This window comes from Oryzias melastigma, linkage group LG5 (genome assembly GCF_002922805.2).
Source record: "Oryzias melastigma strain HK-1 linkage group LG5, ASM292280v2, whole genome shotgun sequence".
Classification (NCBI taxonomy): Eukaryota; Metazoa; Chordata; class Actinopteri; order Beloniformes; family Adrianichthyidae; genus Oryzias; species Oryzias melastigma.
The window spans coordinates 16,149,379-16,171,753 of NC_050516.1; the positions used below are offsets into that span (position 1 = coordinate 16,149,379).

The following is a 22,375-nucleotide window of genomic DNA, read 5'->3' on the forward strand; positions in this document are numbered from 1 at the left end:
AAGGATACTGTGAAAACTATCTCTTTTTGAAATATAGAACACATGCCCCAAAATGTACTGGATTCCCCTACAGTTCCTTCTGCTCTTCTTAGTATTTTATTTTCAATACTTGGAATACTTCCTCATTAAGTTGCAATTCATAAAAGGCAGCAGTCACTTGCTGAAGTAACTCGAGTATTCAAAACTGTTCTAGAGCTGAATAAATGATCTAAATATTTAGTGAATTCAAACTAAAAAAAGTAAATTGTGAGTAAATTACTAAACTAGGTAGATTCACTGTGAAATGTTTTACACATTGTTAAATCCCAATATTAAACTGAGATTTTTGTAATGACCAAAATGAAAATGAAGGATAAAATCACATATGAATCACGATTTTAAAATTCAATTCTTTTCCAATAATCCAGAAGGGTTTAGACCAATAGAATTGATCCAACAAAAGACAAACCAGGATAAAAAGCAAAGGAAACTGTAAAAGTAAAAACTGTGGTACATTAAAAAAAATGCATTTTGGAGTAATTTTTTTTTACAAAGGTAAATGTTGCTCATGACTTCACACTTCTGGGCAGAACAGAAAACCAAGGTTGGACCATCTCTTTAAAAAAAATTGTTTATTTGTCAGTAAATCAAACATTTCACATTCAAACTGAAAATAAATTGGGCAGTGCTTGATGAAATGATGGAACAAGAAAAGAAGCAGACAGTTTGATTGGTTAAGGGGTTTTGCAGATGCAGCACAGAAGCTGCGTGCTGATTGGCCGGCAGTAATCAAGAACATTTGCAGGGAGAGGTCAGTATGGCTGCTTCTTGATGAACCTGGTGAACATGGCAAAGGCGGCGACGGGCTTATCTGTAGGAACCATGTGACCCGAACCCTGCAGAGGACACAGGTCAGTCAAAGAAGAAAACATTTGTCAGCTAGGTCTGCATTGATCACATGACAGGTCACTGAGGATGAGGAGGGTGCATACCTTTACGGTGAGGAAGGTAATGTTGTCAAACTCCTTGACAAAACCTCCAACCTGCCGACCGTCCACAGCCTCATAGTACCACGGACGCCTCTGGACCTGCACCTGGACCACAAACACACACGTGTGAAATCTGGATTTGAAGTGCATTGTGGGTTCTTCCTGAAGGTGGGGAACGTTGTGTTTGTGGGTGTATGGATTGTGAACTGACTCTTTAAAGTTACCTGTTGTTGCAAAGACTCCACAAACCACTCGTCTCCCATGAAGTTACAGGCCATGTCCACGTCACCGTTGTAGACCAGAACCCGGTACTTCTGTAGGGAGAACAGGTCTGGATCAGGTCTGTATGAATTCATCTATCACACACCATGCTAACAAGAATCTCATGTGATTCAAAATCCTGCCAGTTTATTGTTTCTACCGGTCAAACATGTCTAATGCTACGTTCTAATCGGTCTTCAAGCAACCGCTTCCAATAAAAAGTCTATGTAAGTTCATGTAAAAAGTCTTCATGTAAATGCACATTTTGGACTTCTGCGTTCAAAATTCTCACATTGACGTGTCTCTAAATACATTTTTAAGTCAGTTTTAAGGCTTATTTAACAATTTGTGCAGTAAAAGGTAAACCAGTTGAAATTTGACCAATCAGGGACTTGGATTTGTTAGTGATGTTTGGGTGTTGTTCTTTTTAATACTCGAAAGTGCCAATTGTTTAAGAAGTGATCATGAAGGAGAAATTACTAATTACTGTTTGTGTCCGGACAGAATTATATGACACTAAGTCAGTCATATAACGGATTAGAGCTGTGAAAGAAAAAGCCAAAAGATTTGCACCACAGCAAAATTTTGCACCGACATTCATGGGGTAGTATTCAGCTAACAACAGACCACGTTCAAGAACCTGCGTTTACATGCCCGGTGTGAACGTAGCATAAGATGTGAAGATGCGTTCACTGACCATAGCAGAGAGCAGCTTCAGGTACTGTTTCCTGACGTCCATGTAAAGCCTGCCATAGTTCAGATTCACCTCAGCGCTACAACGACACAATCAAATCAGGTGATGAAGAAGAACTGGATGTCTACTGATGCTCCAGGAGAACAGGTGTGGGACTCACCTGCAGATGACCCAGTCCAGAGCCTTAGGGCTGATGTGCAGAGCTTTCTTCACATACTGATTGTTGAGGTAGAGCGTTGAAGGGGTGGAGTTTGTGCAGGGTGGGTCCAGACGGACAGACTCGTGCAGAGCGACCAGAGACAGTAATTTCTGTAAAGAGAAACACCTGTTCTGCAGGTGATCAGCATCAGGCACATACTCTCTTACCTCATACACACCTGGTTCCACAGGTGAGTCCACTGGTGGTTGATAAAGGTGTTTCCCAGGTCCCTGATGACCAGCTGACCACGCTCCGCACTAATAAGTAAAGATTAACATCACCTGAGGAACTAACAGAGCATACCTGTGACAGGTGCCAGTCTTTCACAGCTCACCTGACTCTGTGACGGACTCCACCTGGACAGGAAGCATACAGGTTGTACATATTCAGCCCTGAGCTGTAGACAATGTCCTGGACATCTCCAAGCTGTGGATGACACAGAAGAGCTCAAATGGCTGATGGCAGCAAATAAGAATTCAGACTGGGTCAGGCTCGCTGAGGCTCACGCTGGTGCTGCAGTTCGGGTTCTGGTTGTTGTAGAAGTCACACTTTCCATCTTTGCAGCAGTAGGTCTGCAGCTCCGACCACAGCTGGCTTCCCAGCAGGCCGTGGTAGTACGCGAAGAACACCAGAGAGTTGTCGTTTAGCTCATAACTTGACATCCCGTTTCCCACGGCGACCCCCTGCCGGGAGACGACAATACAACAACTTTACTGACAGCCAGCATGACTCATCGTCCTCCAGCTGTCCTGTGAAAACCTAAGAGTCTGAGGAAGTCTACTTACACTTGATTTAACATTTGAGTTTTAGTGAAGTGGAATGACTTATTTTTGGCCAAAAATAGTTGTAAAATGTAACGAAAAAGAGAAATTTCCAATTGAAAGGATGCTACTCAACTAGGCTACTAACTTAGCAATGCAGGTAGCCATGCATGTACAGTAGCTGCTTTAAGTCAAGAGACTGAGACAGATGTTGTGAACAGAATCCGGCAGTTTTCCAAAACAAAACTTCCATCAGGATCACATAATAGGCTAAATGGAAATAATCAAAGTTATAGCATGTAGTCCTTTTTTTCTGTCTGTAGCCCTTTACCAAGTGACCCATGGACCGGTCCGAGGCCCGGTGGTTAGGGACCACTGGTTTATAGCATCTTCCCAATCCCGCAATGCTCCTGAAGTGCACAGAATCAGGGGGGGCTCTCACTGGAGTCACATCCATACCTGAAGGTTGAGGTCGGCGTCCTCCATCACTCTCTCAGCGAGCGTCGGGATGTAGATTCCTCCATAACTCTCTCCGGTCAGGAAGAGTTGGTTCTTGCTGAACTCTGGGAACAGGCGGAAGAAGTCCTTCAGAGCCAGGTAGTTGTTCAGGGACACCTGCAAATACAACAACATTTTACACATCTGGACACCAGATCCAACGGTCAGAAAAAGCTTCAGAGCCGACTGACCTCTGTGTCGTTGGTGGTATATTTCTCATCGTCTGAGTACGAGAAGCCAACTCCTACTGGAGACTCGAGGTACAGCACGTTGGCAATCTGCATGTGAAAAGAAAACTAATCAGCTTTAAGAATTTAGCCAACAATAGGACAGCTTCAGCCAAGACCCTAACATGCCTTGTTCCAGGAGTATGGGTTGTACTGCAGCGTTGAACCATCATCCATGATCTGAGGAGACAGAGGTCAGCAGGAGCCACACACAACAAACTGATGCAAAAGGAGGTCAGGTCAACTGAAAGCTACCAGAAAAGGTCCATGCTCCGTAAGCAACCCGTCCAAAGAGCTACAGCCCGGTCCGCCATTCAACCACAACACCACCGGGTCTTGAGACGGATCACTCTGGGATTCCACGAACCTAAAAATGAAGCAGCAGCTCAGATGAGGCAGACACATCCAGGTGAAGATGAAGGATTCACCCCCCACAGGTGCATCAGAGACACTGACCAGTAGTGCAGGTGTTTCCCCTCGGTTCCGCTCAGGTACCCAGAGAACTGTTTGAAGCTTGGCTGCTTCTGGAGACCAGGCAGGTAAGTGATCTCATCTGCAGCTGGAGCAGCACCTGCACAAAGCAGGGATGCCAGGAAGTACCAGAGAAACAGCATCTGAAGACAGAACAAAGAGACAGCATCAACATCTGGAACTTCTTTCAAATAGAGACAGTAATGTAAGAAACTAAACAAGAACCAGGATGATGAAAATGAACCACAGTTTAAGAAAGAGTTCAGATGTTTCCTGGAGGAACTAGAAAATGTCTTACAAATGTGACCTTCATCATTAGTTTCATTCTCCTTTTTGACCCTACGCCTGACACTGATCCCCACATCTCCGCGGTGATACAATGATCCCTCTCTGTTCCCTGCGGGCTGCTTGGTTGTTTCCATTTTTGGATTGATGAGGTTTTATTTAGACTCAAGATGGCGACTCACTATCAGAAAGCATACAAAAGACTTCGCGGAGGACGTTTCCCTGGTCGTGTTTGAGAAATCTGAGGTTTGGTTCTGTTTCCAGTGCATTTATCTCAGACATGTTTCATGGCCCTGATTAGTAGTTCGACTTTCTGTTCTGCACAGTCACGATCATCTGTGGGATAAATTATTCATTACTCAACTGTTTCAATTTAGTTAAATATCAACCCTCTGTATTCACTTCCTTAAATTCATCTGCTTGATTTTTAGATTGTTCAGGAGTTTCTCACACGTATGTTCAAATTTTAATTATTTTAAAGACCCATTCCAATAACAGTCGTGTTCTTGGTGTTTTTAACATGTACTTTTAGCATTTTTTGTGATAAAGGGGGACACATTTAGGGAAAACTAAGCTTATTATTGGATTTCTGAGGGGCCGTTCTGATGCATTCACTTGCAGACAAATAGATCCGTGTACGTCTTCTTTTTCCCTTGTCATTTTTGTTGGTAATGTTAAGTTGGAATTGTAAGGGGCTGTAAGCCAGCAGGAGAGACTGTAAACAGATGCATGATGGGAAGTAGGGGTCTGCCTTCTTGGAGCCAGCAGCTACTTCCTGTTTGGAATGCAAAGGGGGTGGGGGTCACTCAACCCAGTTCTCTTATACAGTCAATAGTCATTACACACATCTAGAGAGGGAGGACGCATGCTGGTGGGGCCCCAGTTTGTCAATTGATATAAATAAAAAAAAAAAACATCACAATTAAGATTGTAAGCCTTGCTTGGGGTTAAATTCTGCATTAATGTTTTATATAAATGCACAAAAACTTTACAAGATTTAGTGTAAAGTCAAGTGTGTGTGTGGTAAATGCTGTAATTTACATTTAGATTGTTAAAGTTCTATTTTATTTTAATGAAAGTAAATTAACATAAATTGTGGAGGACATTGCAGCTCAGTTATAACGGTTAAAGTACGATCAATTACGATGAAGTGAAACTGCTTACAGGAACAGGATGGTGCGCATGCGCAAATGTTCAGCTGCAGCAGGAGGCGCTAAAGAGTAACTTTCTTTTTACGCAACAGGAACATAACAAATACATTACATAACGCAGAAGATAGAAACAAAACTTCAATTAATATTTTCGTTGTATTGATTCTTAGAAAATATGAGTTAACTTACTTTAAACATATTTTAGAAGCAGATTTATGATTTTAAGCAATACATTCTGAGAGAAATAATGTTTTCTTGAAAAAAATATCAATGTATTTCGTGCAGCACAAGTTCAAAGTGAACTGTGCTTGAATCCTCCGTTAGACTGGTAAACAGCATGACCTAAACTTGTCTCGACGTGACGTATGACGTGACAGCCAATGCGGAACAGAATCCGCTTAACTTTTTAAATGAAGTTTTTGTTCATCTCACTGATCAGGAATTGATCAGAACCTGCTATGAAGTTCAAAAACCGGATTTTCGGTTCCCCCGCATATAAAACCGGATTGTTCGGTTCAGATTTTCCCATTCAACCAGTCAAAGGATGGGAGGAAGCTCTGTTAAAACCCGAACAAACGTGTAGATTTTTAATTTCTGTTTCGTTTCCGGTTCGATGATCTTTTCAGATTATTTTCTTGTGAATGGTCTTCATCTCTTCCCGGAGATGTTTTGGTTTTTGGTTGGGGATCAATTTCGCATCTGCACACCTCCACGAGCACCGCGCGCGCTCACACATGCGCACAATCTTGTTTGACCTCACGCAGGACTACCCGAACCGGAACCGGGTTTCGCCACATAAGAGGCAAAAACAGGCGAAACTTGAGCGGACTTCACTTACCTCACCTGCCTTCGAGATCCACTGTCAGCCGCTTGCTGGAGGGCTAATGTCACATGACAGTCGCAGGTCACGTGACTTGTGCTGGTTCCTCACATGACTGTTTAAATTGATTAGATTTTCCGTAAATAATTCGTTAGCATACACGATCTTTGAAATGACAGATAATCTCCACTATCCGAATCAATTGCTTTTTGGGGTTTTTTTTGTTTGTTTTGCTCTGATCAGGGAAATTGAGGAAAACGTTGAGCAACAAAAACTATTTTATTAACATTTAACAACCAGTGGAAAAAATAAAATCAGGAAATCTCAGACTGCAGTAATCCAAGGAGGACACAGGGAGGCAGTGCAGCAACAAGATCCTGTTAAATTTAACAAGTTTGCTTTACTACTTTGAATTAAATCTGCTTTCTTGGATTTAATCAAGGTTTTAAATACATTTTATATAATTACAAAACAACTATTATGTTATTTAGAGCTGGCATCTCAAACAAGTTACTAGGGACACTGTTTTTTGAAAACTGAAACTCACAGGTACAAAATAATGAAATAAAAAATCTGTACAACTGAGTGGGAGGATGCATTAGGGTCGAGGGGGTGGTCTCATCCCGGGAGGAGGAGGTCCTAAAACAAAGATTGCAAGATCAGCAAACAGCTCCAGATCACATATTAACAACACTCCAACAAAACAGGTCATCCAGGTTTACCTCTTAAACCAGGAGGAGGAGGTCTCATGCCTGGAGGGCCTATAGGGGGCCTCATGCCTGGGGGAGGGCCCATCATACCTGCACAGGGAGATGAAGAGCTTGTTATAAAGTCAAACTGCATAAGGAACTTCAGTCACTGATGCAAAGACAATCTCTATTAATGAACTCACCTCAAAGCAATATTTTGATCCGTTCATGCATTTAAGAGTAATCTTCTAAAAGCCTGCGCTATCAGCAGCAGCCCCTCCCATACCCACGAAAACTAGCGGTTCACATCGTGCTGACGTCACCAAGTGTTGTATATCAACAACACTCCAACAAAACCGGTCAGTAAGGTTTACCTCTTAGCCATCTTCTGGATTCCGTATAACCCCATCCTTGTGTGATCCCTCCCATGGACAAAGGTGGAGAGGATTTTATGTCTGCCACAGACACCAGAGAAGAATAAAAAAATTCTTGAAAAAAATGTTTTAGAAAAGTTCAGCGTGCTGTCAAGTGAGGTCCAGAAGACCCCACTTTTAAAGGGGCCGTACCATGATTTTCTTAATCCTTTTAGAGTGAACAATATCCACATATATGATCATTTATTACCTTTGGAACACTAACAAACAAATTATTGTGACATATTTGTTATTTTTCATTAGTTTTTTTTTCCTACCCTGAAGTAAAACAACTCTGACTTGACATTTTTTGATTCAGCTGCGCACAAGCGTTTATATCATGGCAGAAGAAAAGTCAGAGAGTCAAAACAATATCCTCAATCGATCATGAAATAAAGAATCTGGTGTCTCACACTGCCATCCAGTGGAAGTTCTATGGAAGTGCTTTAGCTTAAAACATCTAAGTGATCCATTTACAATCGAACTTACTTAACTTTTCAGTACTATGACAGACTTGATTCCTGAGGCTCTGCCTGTCACTGTGTGTGGCTGTCGCACATTTCATATCGTCACCCCACAAACAATCCAAACTTCTTCAAAGATGGATGCACACACCATATATCTGCCTTTAGTAGGCCTGGCCATCCCTACACTGCTTCACAACACAAACACACGAGACTTCTGCATGACTCTGCAAGACCGGTGGGGGGTGGGGGTGTGTCTTACAGTTAAGTTATTTCCTTTGGGTGGCGTCAAAACTTTCTTTGGCCAGTTCATGTAAACGGTCTACGGTCGGAGCACTAGCAATTCTGGCTTATATGGCAAGTGAAAAGGGTCGATAATCACCAGGAAAAGTGTCGTAAAAATAGCACATTGGCCATGAAAAACTCAACTTTTCATGCACTTTAAAAGTAGCACATAAATTACGCCGTCTTGTCTTATCCCAAAATGCACATAAAAAGCTGTTTCATCATGAACAAACCATGCCTCGAAAGCGCCGTCCTAGCACATTCAAATCCGCGTGTCGAAGGTGGTGTTTGTTGTATCACATATCTGCATCCAATCTGATGAACAAGTCTGGGTGTAGAGGTTGCCAGGAGAGCGGTACATTTCAGACTGCATTGTGCCAAGTGTGAAATTTGATAGAGGAATAACGGTATGGGTTTGTTTTTCAGGAGTTGGGCTTGGCCCCTTAGTTTCAGTAAAAGGAACTTTGAATGCTTCAGGATACCAAAACATTTTGGACAATTCTACGCTCCAAACCTTGTGGGAACTGTTTGGGGCAGGCCCCTTCCTCTTCCAACATGACTGCACCAGTGCACAAAGCAAGATCCATAAAGACATGGAGGACAGATTCTGGTGTGAATGAACTTGACTGGCCTGCACAGAATCCTGACCTGGACCCAACAGAGCATCTATAGGATGAATTAGAGCAGAGACTGAGAGCCACCGACATCAGTATGTGAGTTATGCCCCATGGACCTGTGACCAATGCATTTTTGGAAAAATGCTAAAAAATTCATAGAAACATACTCCTCAACCTTGTGGGCAGCCTTCCCAGAAGAAGCTGGAATAGCTGCAAAAGGTGGACTACAATCATGTTGAGCTCCATAGGTTAGGAATGGGATGGAAATTCAGTGCATTTGTAAGTCAAGGCAGGTGAGCCAGTATTTTTGGTAAGAATCACAATTTTTAAATTCAGTTTTTTCCAAATAATCAAAAAGGGTTCAGACCAATCGGATCTAAACAGATCCAGCAAGAGATAACAGAAAGCAGAGATTGGACCAAAATGTTTATTTGTCAATAAATCAAACATTTCACATTCAAACTGAAAATAAACTGGGCAGTGCTTGTTCCAATGGTGGAACAGGAAAAGAAGCAGACAGTTTGATTGGCTAAGGTGTTTTGCAGATACAGAACAGAAGCTACGTGCTGATTGGCCGGCAGTAATCAAGAACATTTGCCAGGAGAGGTCAGTATGGACGCTTATTGATGAACCTGGTGAACATAGCAAAGGCGGTGATAGGTCCATCTTTAGAAACCATGTGACCCGAACCCTGCAGAGGACACAGGTCAGTCAAAGCAGAAAACATTTGCAAGGTCTGCATTGGTCACATGACAGGTCACTGAGGATGAGGAGGGTGCATACCTTTACGGTGAGGAAGGCAATGTTGTCAAACTCCTTGACAAAACCTCCAACCTGCCGACCATCCACAGCTTGATAGTACCACGGACGCCTCTGGACCTGCACCTGGAGCACAAACACACACGTGTGAAATCTGGATTTGAAATGGATTGTGGGTTCTTCTTGAAGGTGAGGTATGTTTTGCTGGTGAGTGTATGGATTGACAACAGAGCCTTGATGACTCTTTAAAGTTACCTGTTGTTGTAAAGACTCCACAAACCACTCGTCTCCCATGAAGTTACAGGCCATGTCTGCGTCACCGTTGTAGACCAGAACCCGGTACTTCTGTAGGGAGAACAGGTCTGTGTTCAGGGTTAGGGTTAGCACTGGGAGAGGTGCATGACGTCATCAGTGAGCTGTTATCAAAATACCTGGACAGCTTCATTGTGATTGCAGGAGATTTTACATGCACTAATTTGTAGACTGTGCTCCCCAAGTTTAAGCAATGTGTTGATTATAAAAGCAGAGGACAGTACATGCTGGACTTTGTGTACAAAAACTCTTCAAATGCATACAGGGCAACCCCCCGAGCACCTCTTGGCAACTCGGACCACCTATCCGTCATGCTAGTACTAAAATACGAACCATGTCTGAAGCGCTGCAGATCAGAAATAAAACACATTCAGACCTGGCTTGAAGGTGGCATCTCTGCACTTCAGGACTGCTTTAAAAACATAGACTTGGAGATCTTCAAGTCAGCAGCCTCCCAGAGAGACTAGGTGGACATTGACAAGAATGCAGAAACAGTCACTTCTCCTTCGTGTTTGGCTCTTGTCGAGGACAGATACACTTTTTCTCTCTCCTTCTCTCCTGTGTTGCTCCCAAGGCTTCTGTTTGTCTCCCTGTGAGCTGCTGTTTTTGCTCTCGACTACTCGTGTGGAGAAGAAAACTGCTGCTCATCCCTTCTTGAACTCCGCATTCCTGCAATCTCCCTCCCCTCCCAAGTGTAGTCTGGATGTGTACTCCAGGAAGCAGCTAAAGGACTATTGGAAGTCAGTCACATATTGGATATGAGATGTGAAATAAAAAAATAAAATAAAAAACCTTGCAGCAAAATTCACAAGATTTGCACCACTGCAACATTTCGAACAAAGGCTCTTCCAACTGCAGATTTATGGGGTAGTTTTGGTTACTGACAATCAAGTGGGAACACCAGGGATGCAAAAATATACAATATGAAACCAAAGCTTTCAAAATGCATTTGACAATTCAATACGACATTTTTTCTCAATACACATTTTATTATTTTCAGTATCAGTCTGAGGGGCCTTAAGGGTGTCTGCTGCAAAAAAATCCCCGCCCACTCTGCCCCTTCCTGCCAGAAACTACATTGCCCCTCCTACGGAAGTCGGATAATAAAAGTTTTTGCTAAATGCTAAAAACAGCTGAGATACTTTTTTTTGCAAAAAAATGTAAAGGTACATAAAAAAAATGACCGTTAGCGAAGGAATTATCATGGTTCAACCTGCTGCTTCTCCCTACAACCACCAGAGGGAGCACTCACCAGAGTTTTGAACTCACCACCTGCCCTCACCTGGATTAATCTTCATCAGCTGTTTCCCATCACCTTATCACTGCCATAGTATTTAGTCTGGTTTCTCACCACAGCTCGATGCGAAGTCTTGTTTGCACGGCATACAGTCCGAGCGTTTTCTCCTATGCTTGTCTCTTGTGGTTTTGACTACTGCCCGAATCCTTGACTCTCTGCCTGGCCTCTGTGTTTTGTTCTCAGCCTGTTTTCTGATCACACCTTGCTTGCCCTGTGTCTTAATTAAAACTTTTATTTGCACATGGATCCACACGCTTCTGCCTCTTCATCCCAGGAATACTGCACTTTACTTGTGTTGCTGCTGTTTGTTTGGACGAGTAAGTCAGTTCTTAATATTTTGAACGTGTTCAGTTTAGATTGACATCCAGCTGTCAAAGCTTATGAGAAATGCTTACATTGTTGTAGTTTATATAAGTTATGTTGACAAGTATACAAGATTTCTATTTAAATATGATTCTGCAATAAGTGCCAAGAACTGTGCGCTTGAAAAAAATCTGATTTTTTTTAATGGTATTACTCTTTGCAAAATAAATCCTGATCTGTGGAATAGCAGGATCTCAGGGTTTATTTTTTTCTTGCTCAATACATATCGACCCGTGACACTCATATCGAGGTACGTATCGAACCATGAGCAAACTGCATCGTTGCATCCCTAGTGAACACCATATGCAAAAAGCTGGTTCAAGACCTTGCGTTCAGTAGATTCTTGACACATGCCTGGTGTGTATGTAGCATAAGGTGTGCAGATGTGGAGATGCGTTCACTGACCTTAGTAGAGAGCAGCTTTAGGTACTGTTTCCTGACGTCCATGTAAAGCCTGCCATAGTTCCGATTCACCTCAGCACTACGACACAAACAAATCAGGTGATGAAGAAGAACTGGATGTCTACTGATGCTCCAGCAGAACAGGTGTGGGACTCACCTGCAGATGTCCCAGTCCAGAGCATTAGGGCTGATGTGCAGAGCTTTCTTCACATCCTGATCGTTGAGGTAGACTGCTAAAGGGGTGGAGTTTGTGCAGGGTGGTTCCAGACGGACAGACTCGTGCAGAGCGACCAGAGACTGTAATTTCTGTATAGAGAAACACCTGTTCTGCAGATGATCAGCATCAGGCACATACTCTCTTACCTCATACACACCTGGTTCCACAGGTGAGTCCACTGGTGGTTGATGAAGGTGTTTCCCAGGTCCCTGATGACCAGCTGACCACGCTCCGCACTAATAAGTAAAGATTAACATCACCTGAGGAACTAACAGAGCATACCTGTGACAGGTGCCAGTCTTTCACAGCTCACCTGACTCTGTGACGGACTTCACCTGAACAGGAAGCATACAGGTTGTATATATTCAGCCCTGAGCTGTAGACAATTTTCTTGAAATCTCTAAGCTGTTGATGACACAGAAGAGCTCAAATGGCTGATGGCAGCAAAGAAGAATTCAGACTGGGTCAGGCTCGCTGAGGCTCACGCTGGTGCTGCAGTTCGGGTTCTGGTTGTTGTAGAAGTCACACTTTCCATCTTTGCAGCAGTAGGTCTGCAGCTTCGACCACAGCTGCCTTCCCAGCAGGCCGTGGTAGTACGCGAAGAACACCAGAGAGTTGTCGTTTAGCTCATAGCTCAACATCCCATTTCCCACGGCGACCCCCTGCCGGGAGACGACAATACAACAATTTTACTGACAACTAGCATGACTCATCGTCCTCCAGCTGTCCTGTGAAAACCTAAAAGTCTGAGGAAGTCTACTTACACTTGATTTAACAATTGAGTTTTAGTGAAGTGGAATGACTTATTTTTGGCCAAAAGTACATTTAAGAAAAATAAATCCCCAAAAAAAGATAAATTCAGCTCCACGTCAGACGTTCAGTGAAGCCGCGCGTTATTGCATTGTCCGCTCATATTTTAATTGCGTCCAAGACAGGATTTTTTTTAAGTTTGCCTCACGTATTTAAAAAGAAACTGGAAGGTAAAATCCCATTAGCCGTCACAAATATGCTGTCCGCGTTTGATCCAACACGCTGCGATAGCAGCTCGGCGCTCCTTTATAGCAGCTCCACTCAGGAACCACCGGGTGGTTTAGTCGTACGCTGGAACCGTTTTCCTGAACATAACCCTTCGTCTGCATCTAAAACCACTGGCTGCCCACATTTAGAAAATGATGCACGATTAGACACTTTCTGTATTCTGGCATTTCATTTGATTTCTTTTTCAAGTGAATTCAATATCAGCATGTGCTAGTATGAAATCAGTTATGAACCCCAGCTAGTGCTGCTGCTGGTGCACTTAAATTGTCATGTTTTTTTTTTTGTTTTTTTTTTCATGGGCTTATCAAAGTGTGTGTCTCACGAGAATGTCTGGGGGGGATAAGGGGCGGGGTTACACTGCTCAACACCATAAGCCACGCCCACACAGAGGAGTTTTGGGAAAAGAAGGCTTCAGATCAACAGGAAAAAATGCTTTTTAAGACATTTAGGATGTGGAATTTTTGTTAAAAACTTCATAGTCCTAATTAAAAACCCACTGGGAACGTTTAAAGAAAAAAAACATTGTAGGGGGGCTTTAAACCTACAATTGAGGTTTGTAAGGAGAAAAGATCCCAGCATAGTAAATGTTTATTTGCAACTTGTCCTGTTGAACAGCTGAGCAAAGAGATAAGAGCTGAAGGCCGTTTTTGTTGGACAGATTTTACTATTACAATTGGTATGTATCTTATAACACCAAAGGTCCCAATTTGTATAAACCCCTTTTGTTAATTATTTTATTTATTTACCACATTTTATGTTTTATATATTTTCTTCTTTTTCATTTATGTTTTTGACAGAGGGAAGAGAGAAGGGAAAAATGTGAGGGATAAAAAAAAGGGGGGGGGGGGGGGAAATAGAAGACAAAGAGAGGGGGAGGAAGTAAGAGGATAAGGGTGCCAAGCTGCTAATAAACAACATTAAAGTTGTTTATCTGCTGGAAAGAAAAATCCTATATTCCAGAATATAATTCTCACAGCTGTTGTTCACCTTTCAGCTTATCCCATTAGGGGTCGCCACAACGAAACAGCACCTACTGCTTTGCATCAGTAATTTAGCAGAGAGTTTCTATGCCGGACGCCCTTCTTGATGCAACCCTATATTTGAGAGGCACAGTTAGGCAGTAGCGTCAAGGATCTTGCCTAAGGACCCAATCTGGATGGAGATCAATGGACGCCCCGCTGTGGGTTAGGAGCAAGGGATATAGCAGACAGGGAGCAAAGTGATAATGTGATAACACCTTGGCAAAGAACCTGCAGGGAGCGAGGGAGACCCCTTTTAAAATGGACTAAAATTTAGACAGTATTAAGGTTTACAGTCTCTTCCCAATCCCACAATGCTCCTGAAGTGCACAGAATCTGGGGGGGCTCGCACTGGGGTCACATCCATACCTGCAAGTTGATGTCGGTGTCCTCCATCACTCTCTCAGCAAGCGTCGGGATATAGATTCCTCCATAACCCTCTCCCATCAGGAAGAGTTGGTTCTTGCTGAACTCTGGGAACAGGCGGAAGAAGTCCTTCAGAGCCAGGTAGTTGTTCAGGGACACCTGCAAATACAACAACATTTTACACATCTGGACACCAGATCCATCAGAAAAAGCTTCAGAGCCGACTGACCTCTGTGTCGTTGGTGGTATATTTCTCATCGTCTGAGTACGAGAAGCCAACTCCTACTGGAGACTCGAGGTACAGCACGTTGGCAATCTTCATGTGAAAAGAAAACTAATCAGCTTTAAGGATTTAGCCTACAATGGGACAGCTTCAGCCAAGACCATAACATGCCTTATTCCAGGAGTATGGGTTGTACTGCACCGTTGCACCGTTGTCCATGATCTGAGGAGACAGAGGTCAACAGGAGCCACACACAACAAACTGATGCAAAAGGAGGTCAGGTCAATTGAAAGCTACCCGGAAAGGTCCGTGCTCCGTAAGCAACCCGTACAAAGAGCTACAGCCCGGTCCGCCATTCAACCACAACACCACCGGGTCTTGAGACGGATTACTCTGGGATTCCACGAACCTAAAAATGAAGCAGCAGCTCAGATGAGGCAGACACATCCAGGTGAAGATGAAGGATTCACCCCCCACAGCTGCATCAGAGACACTGACCAGTAGTGCAGGTGTTTCCCCTGTGTTCCCTTCAGGTATCCAGAGAACTGTTTGAAGCTTGGTTGCTTATAGAGACCAGGCATGTAAGTGATCTTATCTGCAGCTGGAGCAGCACCTGCACAAAGCAGGGATGCCAGGAAGTACCAGAGAAACAGCATCTGAAGACAGAGCAAAGAGACAGCATCAACATCTGGAACCTCTTTCAACTAAGAGCCTGTTTTGCCCACTGGCCCCACCTCAAACACTCAAAGCATTTTATTGACAGATTCTTGGACCAATCACTGCTTACTAACGTTGTCTGGTTTCAAAATGGCAAAATTGAGCGAAATCTGTACTGTGGAAAAATGGTGACTGAATTGACATCATTTCGTTGGAACCCAAGGTAGGGAGTTTTCTTTGTCAGAACCTTGTTTTGTCCATTTCTATTTATGTCAATAAATTAACATTAATTTGCCATTCTACACCACTTTACCCACTTTTAGTAAAAGAGTTCTGTGACCCAAACCAGAAAAGAGAAAAATCTGGAAGAAGCTGTTTTCTCCTGAATATGTGATATTTGCAGTTTTCAGATTAACACGAAGTCCACAGCGGTACCCTTTGAAAGAGGAGAATCCATCAATGAAATTCTTCACTGAGGTATTTGATTGGCCAATGCATAACTTATAGTAAATAAAACAAATAAATAACAAGGCAAGAACATGTTTAAAAAAAGATAGTAGAGAAAGAATGGTCATTCTGACAAATATAATGACTGAAAAATAGCTATTTATAGAAGTCTATGGGATTTTGCCTTCTTGGAGCCAGGAGCTACTTCCTGTTTGGAATAGAAAAGGGGTGGGGTCACTCAGTCCAGTTCTTTTATACAGTCAATGGTTATAACACACATCTAGAGAGGACACATAGTGGAGCCCCAGTTAGTCACTTGATATTAATAAAAAAATGTACAATGAATAAAGTCAACCTTGCTTGAGTTTAAATTATGCATTCATGTTTTATATAAATGCTTAAAGACTTGATAAGATTTTGTCATGTTGTGGTGGGTAAATGTTGTTGTTATAATCCTTAAAGTACGTTTAACTGTCAGTGAAGTGAAACTTTTTTTTCCCAAACTTTATTCATTCATATACAAAACAGGTTAGGGTGAACAAACATCCGAAATGAGCTGACAAAAAACAAAAATGGAAGTGTACAAAAATAAGATAATGACTGGAAAAAAATAGTTAAGGGAGAGGCAAGATACAATTTAAAATCAATGAAGTGTAACTGCTAGCAGGAACAGAACAGTGCGCGTGCGTCAACACTGCGGAAGGGTGCTTCTACCCAAAAAGTAACATAACTAACGCATGACATAACGCAGAAAATACCATTGAAACTTCAATTAATGTTTTTGATGTATCAGTTCTTAAAAAATGCGTAAGTTAACTTAAGTTAGACATATTTTAGAAGCATATCTATGATTTTAAACATTAGATTTTGCAAAAATTGTGTTTTCTTATTTTTTTCGTGCAGCACAAATACAACGTTAATCTTGCTTAAATCTTTTGTTAAACAACACGTCCTCAACTTGTCTCAACGTGACAACAATGCGGAACAGAGTCAGCTTGACTTTTTAAATTAAGCTTTTGGTCATTTCATTGATCAGGAATTAATCAAAACCTGCAATGAAGTTCAAAAACTGGACAGTCGGTTCATCCTCATATGAAACCGGATTGTTCGGTTATGACTTTACCATTGAACCAGTCAGAGCATGGGGGGAGTTATGTTAAAAATCTGAACAAACGAGTAGATATTTTTAATTTCGGTTTTGTTTCAAATAATTTTTCTAGTTGTTTTCCTTTGGGTGGTCTTCATCTCTCCCTCAAAATTGTCTTTTTTTGGTTGCTGACATTGACAGTATATCCTACATATTATTCTCAATATTATATTGTGTCGACTGTCTATGGCTGCTGATCAATATCACTGCGGTCAAGCCAGCTGTCATACGAATTTGTGTGGTCAAGTCAGCCGTTCCTAAATTTTTGGTGCGCTCGTATTCTCAGCATTACNTTTTAACATCTGTCTTTGGACAACAGATGAAAAATAGTTGCTGGGTTAATCGTTCCAAAGAAATCATCAAAATTGAAATTAAAGTTGGACAACAATAACACACATAAGCATGATTTGACATCTTGTTCATTTTTATATCAGATATTCACTTTTTTTTTAAAGAAAGTATTAAAAAAACACGATTTCTCAGTTTAGCGCCAGTCATTCTGATCAGCATCACCTTGAAGAACAAGAATCAATTTAACTCTATTTCCCACAATGCATTGTATTGTAGTCACACGTCGGCTTTGTTTGCGCTGGTTCCGTAATGCTGAGAATACGAGCGCACCAAAAATTTAGGAACGGCTGACTTGACCACACAAATTCGTATGACAGCTGGCTTGACCGCAGTTCAATATCGCATCGCGACATTGCGAGTCTTATTCACGAACACCGCGCGCATTCACACATGCGTAATCCTGTTTGACCTCACACACAGGACCACCCGAACCGGATCCGGGCTTCTCAGCTTCAGCGGCAAAAACAGGCGAAACTTGAGCGGACTCCTTACCTCACCTGCGCTTGAGCTCCACCGTCAGCCCCTTCTGGAGGACTGATGTCACGTGACAGTCGCAGTCCTATTTAAATTGCTGAGACTTTCCGTAATTGATTCGCGTTAGCATACACGATCTTTGAAACTACACATGATCTCCACTGTCCGAATAGATAGTTTTTTGATCAGGGAAATTGAAGAAAACGTTGAGCAACAAAAACACATTTATTTAAATTTAACAACCAGTAAAAAAAACATTAAAATCAGGAAATCTCAGACTGCAGTAATCCAAGGAGGACACAGGGAGGCAGTGTAGCAACACGATCCAGTTAAGTTTAACAAGTTTGCATTACTGCTTTGAATTAAATGCGTTTTCTTGGATTTAATCAAGTTTTTAAATACATTTTATATAATCATAAAACAACTATTATGCTATTCAGAGCTGGCATCTCACACAAAAGTTACTAGGGACACCGTTGTTTCCAGTTACCCCATAAATTCTGCAATTTAACAAGTGTGGTTCTTAAATTAGTGTGAATGGTGGACCTATCTAAAACAAACTTTGCCTTTGAAAAAATGCTCCACTGAAACATCCAGGTTCTGCAAATCAACTTCAAATATTGTCATCCAGGAACAGTAAACCAAGAAAATAGAAACACTGGTAAATTCTAAATTACAACAACTTACAAATTGCATTTCTTTAAATATTAATGCTTTAAGTTTTTTTTAAAGACAAAACCATTTGCACATGTACTCACAATTATCTAGAAGTCTGAAATGTGAACACAGGTGAATACTCTTATTAAACAGGTTACTTCAATAACCTCTAATGTTTTTAATCTTTTATTTTAAAAAAAAGTTTTTATTTTATTTTGACAACAGCATGATGTTGCAGTAGATGCCTCTTCGTTACACGTCTTAATGTTATTTGATGCTTCAAGTTACATATTGACTGCACTGAAATATGGGATGGTCTTAGATGAGGCAATTTAGGAACCTGAATAGAAAGAACAGGATAGAAAATCCAGTTTCTAAAATAAAAAAAAGAAAAAGAAACTCAAGAGCCAAAGATGCCTGATCCACTCCTTTATTGAACTCGTTTCCATTGAAACTCCACAATTAGGCCAGAAAAACTCCTAAAAACACACAAGTACAAAATAATGAAATAAAAAATCTGTACAACTGAGTGGGAGGATGTATTAGGGTCGAGGGGGTGGTCTCATCCCGGGAGGAGGAGGTCCTAAAACAAAGATTGCAAGATCAGCAGACAGCTCCAGATCACATATTAACAACACTCCAACATCCAGGTTTACCTCTTAAACCAGGAGGAGGTGGTCTCATGCCTGGAGGGGGCATTCCCATTGGAGCACCGCGACCTGGACCAGGGGGCATTCCCATTGGAGGGCCCATAGGGGGCCTCATGCCTGGGGGAGGGCCCATCATACCTGCAGAGGGAGATGAGGAGCTTGTTATACAGTCAAACTTCACAAGGAACTTCAGTCACTGATGCCAAGACAACCTCTATTAATGAACTCACCAGGGGGTGGGGCTCCTCTGGCCATAGGGGGTGGGGCTCCTCGCCCAGGGGGGTATTGTGTCGGAGCACCAGCAATGCTCGCTCCTGCTGCAGCTGCAGCAACCGTCCCTCGACCCTGTGGGGTCATCACCTACAAACAGAACCTTATTAGTGTCGGACTACAGGTGGATCACACCTGAGAGCAGACGAGCTGCACTTACCTGCTGCGAGGGGCCACCCACTCCTCTAACCGGCCCTGCAAGACCAGCTGGGGCCTGAGGCATCGGTGCTCCTGCAGGAACGCCGCGACCTGCCGCTCGACCCACTCCTGGACCTCCAGCAACACCCGCCAACGGAACCCGGGCAATCCCCGTCTAAAGGAAGAAGTTAAAAAGGTTGACCTACAGCACAAACGAGCATCTTTCCTATTGGCTGAAAGCTACACTCACATCTTTAGGGGGCGGGCCCTCCACGGTCATTGAGACGAGATTCTCCCCCCTCAGCAGAACCAAGCCGAGCACTCGCTTCTCCTCCCGCTCTGGCTGCTTTGAGTTCTTTGGTCTGAAAGAGGGAAACAGTCATTACCCAACATGCACCTGTGCACTCCACATTTTCCCATTGCTGTTAAGACTTTGTGATGAGTGTTTTCTGTCCAAAAAGAAAGTAAATCTAATCTTCCACTCTGGTTACAGAAACCAGATCTAAAGCTTACGTTTCAGAAAGCAGGAGGAAGAAGAACGTAACCTGATTATTCCAACGTTTCTGAACACACTCAGTGACACATGCAGGAACTTACTTGATCTTCCTGAACTCGTCGCAGTCACACAGGATCAGGTTCATGTGTTTGTCAAAGGCTTTGAAGGTGCCGATGAAGATACGACCGTCCTGCAGGATGCACCTCATCCTGTAGTCGATGTGCTGCAGCATCTTACTGCTCTTACCCACCGTCTGCAAGCCAGACACACAAAATTGTATTTTCACCCTAGTGCCAGCTGATAACCTACGTCTGTACACCTGTTTATAATCAGATATTTTTACTTGGATTTTCTTTATAGTAAATCGTGAGTCAAACTATTTCTTTTAAAAAAATTGCAATATTTGAACCTTATTTAGTTCTCTAATAAATAAGTCAAATTTACCAAAAATCAAATGACCCCTCAGCAAACAAGTTTTAAAAAATGAAAGTGGGTCGTGTTTATGTATTATTTAGCTCTGCATACTGATCAATAGAGTCAAATTCTCTTAAGGCAGACAAAACACAATTATGAGCCAATACCAGAAGTGTACTGAAAGTTTGCTGGCCAAATACTAATTTTACAGTTAAGTTTTTAATTAATAAATCCAAAATTATTTATCAATTGGTTTTAAATTGAAATGCTCGTTATGATGCTTAAACAACTCAGTAGAACAAAAAATCTGATCGCAATTGAGCCGATGTCAATTCTGTTGTATTACGGCGATCTGCATCATTGAACTAAAACATTTAAAAGATATGCAGGACTAATACACTCAGTTGTTTTGATACCTACTTGGACTGTTTTATAGTCAGAATTTCAGAATCATTTTTCTATTAAAACAGCCACACTCCCCAATTTTTTAACTCATTTTGAGTTAAAATACTATATAAAAATGCAGCTTGAGAAAACACTTCTCTCGTCTAGAAGGAGCAATATCATTTATTGGAAAAACCTGCCTTTGAATATGACTTTTAAAACAGTACATTGCCATAGTTAATACTTTCATCTTTGCTTTTTTTTTTTTTTAATTACATTGTCTTGTGTTTTCTTTGTTTTTCTTTATGACTTGTTAGACTAGAGTCTGGAATAAATTATAACCATTTAATTTTCTCTAAAAATAAATAAATAAATAATGTATCTTTTATCTAAATGCAAAAGTGAACAAAGATGTTGTAACTAAATTATACATGATAATTTTTTGTGTAAAGAAGTTTGTTTTTTCTCTGTTTCAACTTAGAATGTAGATAGACTTGATGGTGCAACTAAACACAAAGACTAGTGTCATTCCTCCTGCAAATATACTGATCTAAAGCTTGCACACAGTGTAAAAAGTACTAAAATACTAAGCATTGTAGTGAAATTAAGGGAAAAAGTCTTGACAAACAGATACTTTTACAACTTTGACAATGAAAACTTATAGAAAAGACAATCGATTTTCTATTATTTAAAATGTGAGGCCTTAATTAACTAATCTAAATTAAAAACACGTTTTAAATTAAAGAGCAATAAAAGGACATGCTTTACATTTGAAGAACAACTTTTATTTTAGCAGAAAGAGAGATAGGAGCTTTAAATGTAGACAAACTTTTAGACACCATGTAAGCACGAGACTATTTAGAAGCTGGACTAAATTCGAATTGTTTAGCTTTATTTTAATGAACACAAATCAATGGATTGTATTAGCATCAGTAAGAGAGGGCAACAGTGAATAGCAGTAAAGCGCGGCTTATGTTTCGCGGTCTCGGCTGTAGATTTAAAGATTCAAACGAATCGTGAATGAATCCAGGATTAATTTAAAGTCCTCTAACACCCATGTGCAACAAAGAATCATTTATATTAAGCACAGGAGACAGGAACTCCGGCCGAAAATTCGAAAGGCCGAAGACGTTCAGTCGACGTTCCCACCAAAAGCCTTCATCGAGAAAAAGAAACAGTTTCCCGCTGAAATCGGCGCATCCACGCACTGAACAGTACGCGAGCTTTTACCTAAATTCACACTCACCATGTTTGCAGTTCTGATGGTTCCGATTGAACCGGATTCACCAAACGAACCTAAAAAATATTGACCCGCGGAGATCCCGCCAGGCCCACTTTAACACACAATGCCGGAGATGACGTAAAAAGCTCAGCGTCACACCAGAAGTGATCCGACTGCGAAGGAGGAACCATTTCACCTGAGAAAGGTTCCGAGCAGCTCCAATTAAATTAAACTTACTTCTTTCCCTATAACAGTTAAATGGATAGAAA

At 41.7% G+C, this 22,375-nt stretch overlaps 3 protein-coding genes across 3 annotated transcripts; all 3 read right to left on the reverse strand.

Annotated features, from left to right (window-relative positions):
- Positions 1-594: 594 nt before the first annotated feature.
- LOC112145598 (lysosomal protective protein) lies at positions 595-6,449 on the reverse strand. The gene is made up of 14 exons (XM_024270940.2): positions 6,354-6,449; positions 4,065-4,222; positions 3,864-3,975; positions 3,738-3,788; positions 3,573-3,659; positions 3,343-3,498; positions 2,629-2,805; positions 2,457-2,548; positions 2,301-2,379; positions 2,084-2,232; positions 1,927-2,002; positions 1,193-1,282; positions 972-1,073; positions 595-875 (listed from the first exon to the last, which is right to left on the reverse strand). Exons 2-14 carry the CDS (start codon positions 4,220-4,222, stop codon positions 792-794), a joined length of 1,413 nt encoding a protein of 470 aa, XP_024126708.1. The 5' UTR covers positions 6,354-6,449; the 3' UTR covers positions 595-791.
- Positions 6,450-9,215: 2,766 nt separating this feature from the next.
- Positions 9,216-17,956, reverse strand: LOC112145599 (lysosomal protective protein). The gene is made up of 14 exons (XM_024270941.2): positions 17,894-17,956; positions 15,298-15,455; positions 15,097-15,208; positions 14,971-15,021; positions 14,806-14,892; positions 14,580-14,735; positions 12,639-12,815; positions 12,467-12,558; positions 12,311-12,389; positions 12,094-12,242; positions 11,940-12,015; positions 9,818-9,907; positions 9,587-9,688; positions 9,216-9,494 (listed from the first exon to the last, which is right to left on the reverse strand). Exons 2-14 carry the CDS (start codon positions 15,453-15,455, stop codon positions 9,411-9,413), a joined length of 1,413 nt encoding a protein of 470 aa, XP_024126709.1. The 5' UTR covers positions 17,894-17,956; the 3' UTR covers positions 9,216-9,410.
- Positions 17,957-18,946: 990 nt separating this feature from the next.
- Positions 18,947-22,287, reverse strand: snrpb (small nuclear ribonucleoprotein polypeptides B and B1). Its single transcript, XM_024270166.1, has 7 exons — positions 22,131-22,287; positions 20,188-20,339; positions 19,841-19,952; positions 19,613-19,765; positions 19,413-19,542; positions 19,189-19,320; positions 18,947-19,115 (listed from the first exon to the last, which is right to left on the reverse strand). The coding sequence occupies exons 1-7, from the start codon at positions 22,131-22,133 to the stop codon at positions 19,075-19,077; spliced, it is 723 nt and encodes a 240-aa protein (XP_024125934.1). The 5' UTR covers positions 22,134-22,287; the 3' UTR covers positions 18,947-19,074.
- Positions 22,288-22,375: the final 88 nt, after the last annotated feature.

Excerpts from the sequence above, each read along its gene's own strand:
- LOC112145599 (XM_024270941.2), bottom strand. The coding sequence starts at position 15,455 with ATGCTGTTTCTCTGGTACTTCCTGGCATCCCTGCTTTGTGCAGGTGCT. Across the intron at positions 14,736-14,805 it reads ATACCACCAACGACACAGAG|GTGTCCCTGAACAACTACCT; the intron begins GTCAGTCGGCTC and ends TTGTATTTGCAG. Across the intron at positions 12,016-12,093 it reads CTGGACTGGGACATCTGCAG|TGCTGAGGTGAATCGGAACT; the intron begins GTGAGTCCCACA and ends TTTGTGTCGTAG.
- LOC112145598 (XM_024270940.2), bottom strand. The coding sequence starts at position 4,222 with ATGCTGTTTCTCTGGTACTTCCTGGCATCCCTGCTTTGTGCAGGTGCT. Across the intron at positions 2,380-2,456 it reads GGAGTCCGTCACAGAGTCAG|TGCGGAGCGTGGTCAGCTGG; the intron begins GTGAGCTGTGAA and ends TTTACTTATTAG. Across the intron at positions 876-971 it reads TTACCTTCCTCACCGTAAAG|GGTTCGGGTCACATGGTTCC; the intron begins GTATGCACCCTC and ends TGTCCTCTGCAG.
- snrpb (XM_024270166.1), bottom strand. Across the intron at positions 19,953-20,187 it reads GACGAGTTCAGGAAGATCAA|ACCAAAGAACTCAAAGCAGC; the intron begins GTAAGTTCCTGC and ends TCCCTCTTTCAG. Across the intron at positions 19,766-19,840 it reads AGGGCCCGCCCCCTAAAGAT|ACGGGGATTGCCCGGGTTCC; the intron begins GTGAGTGTAGCT and ends TTCTTCCTTTAG.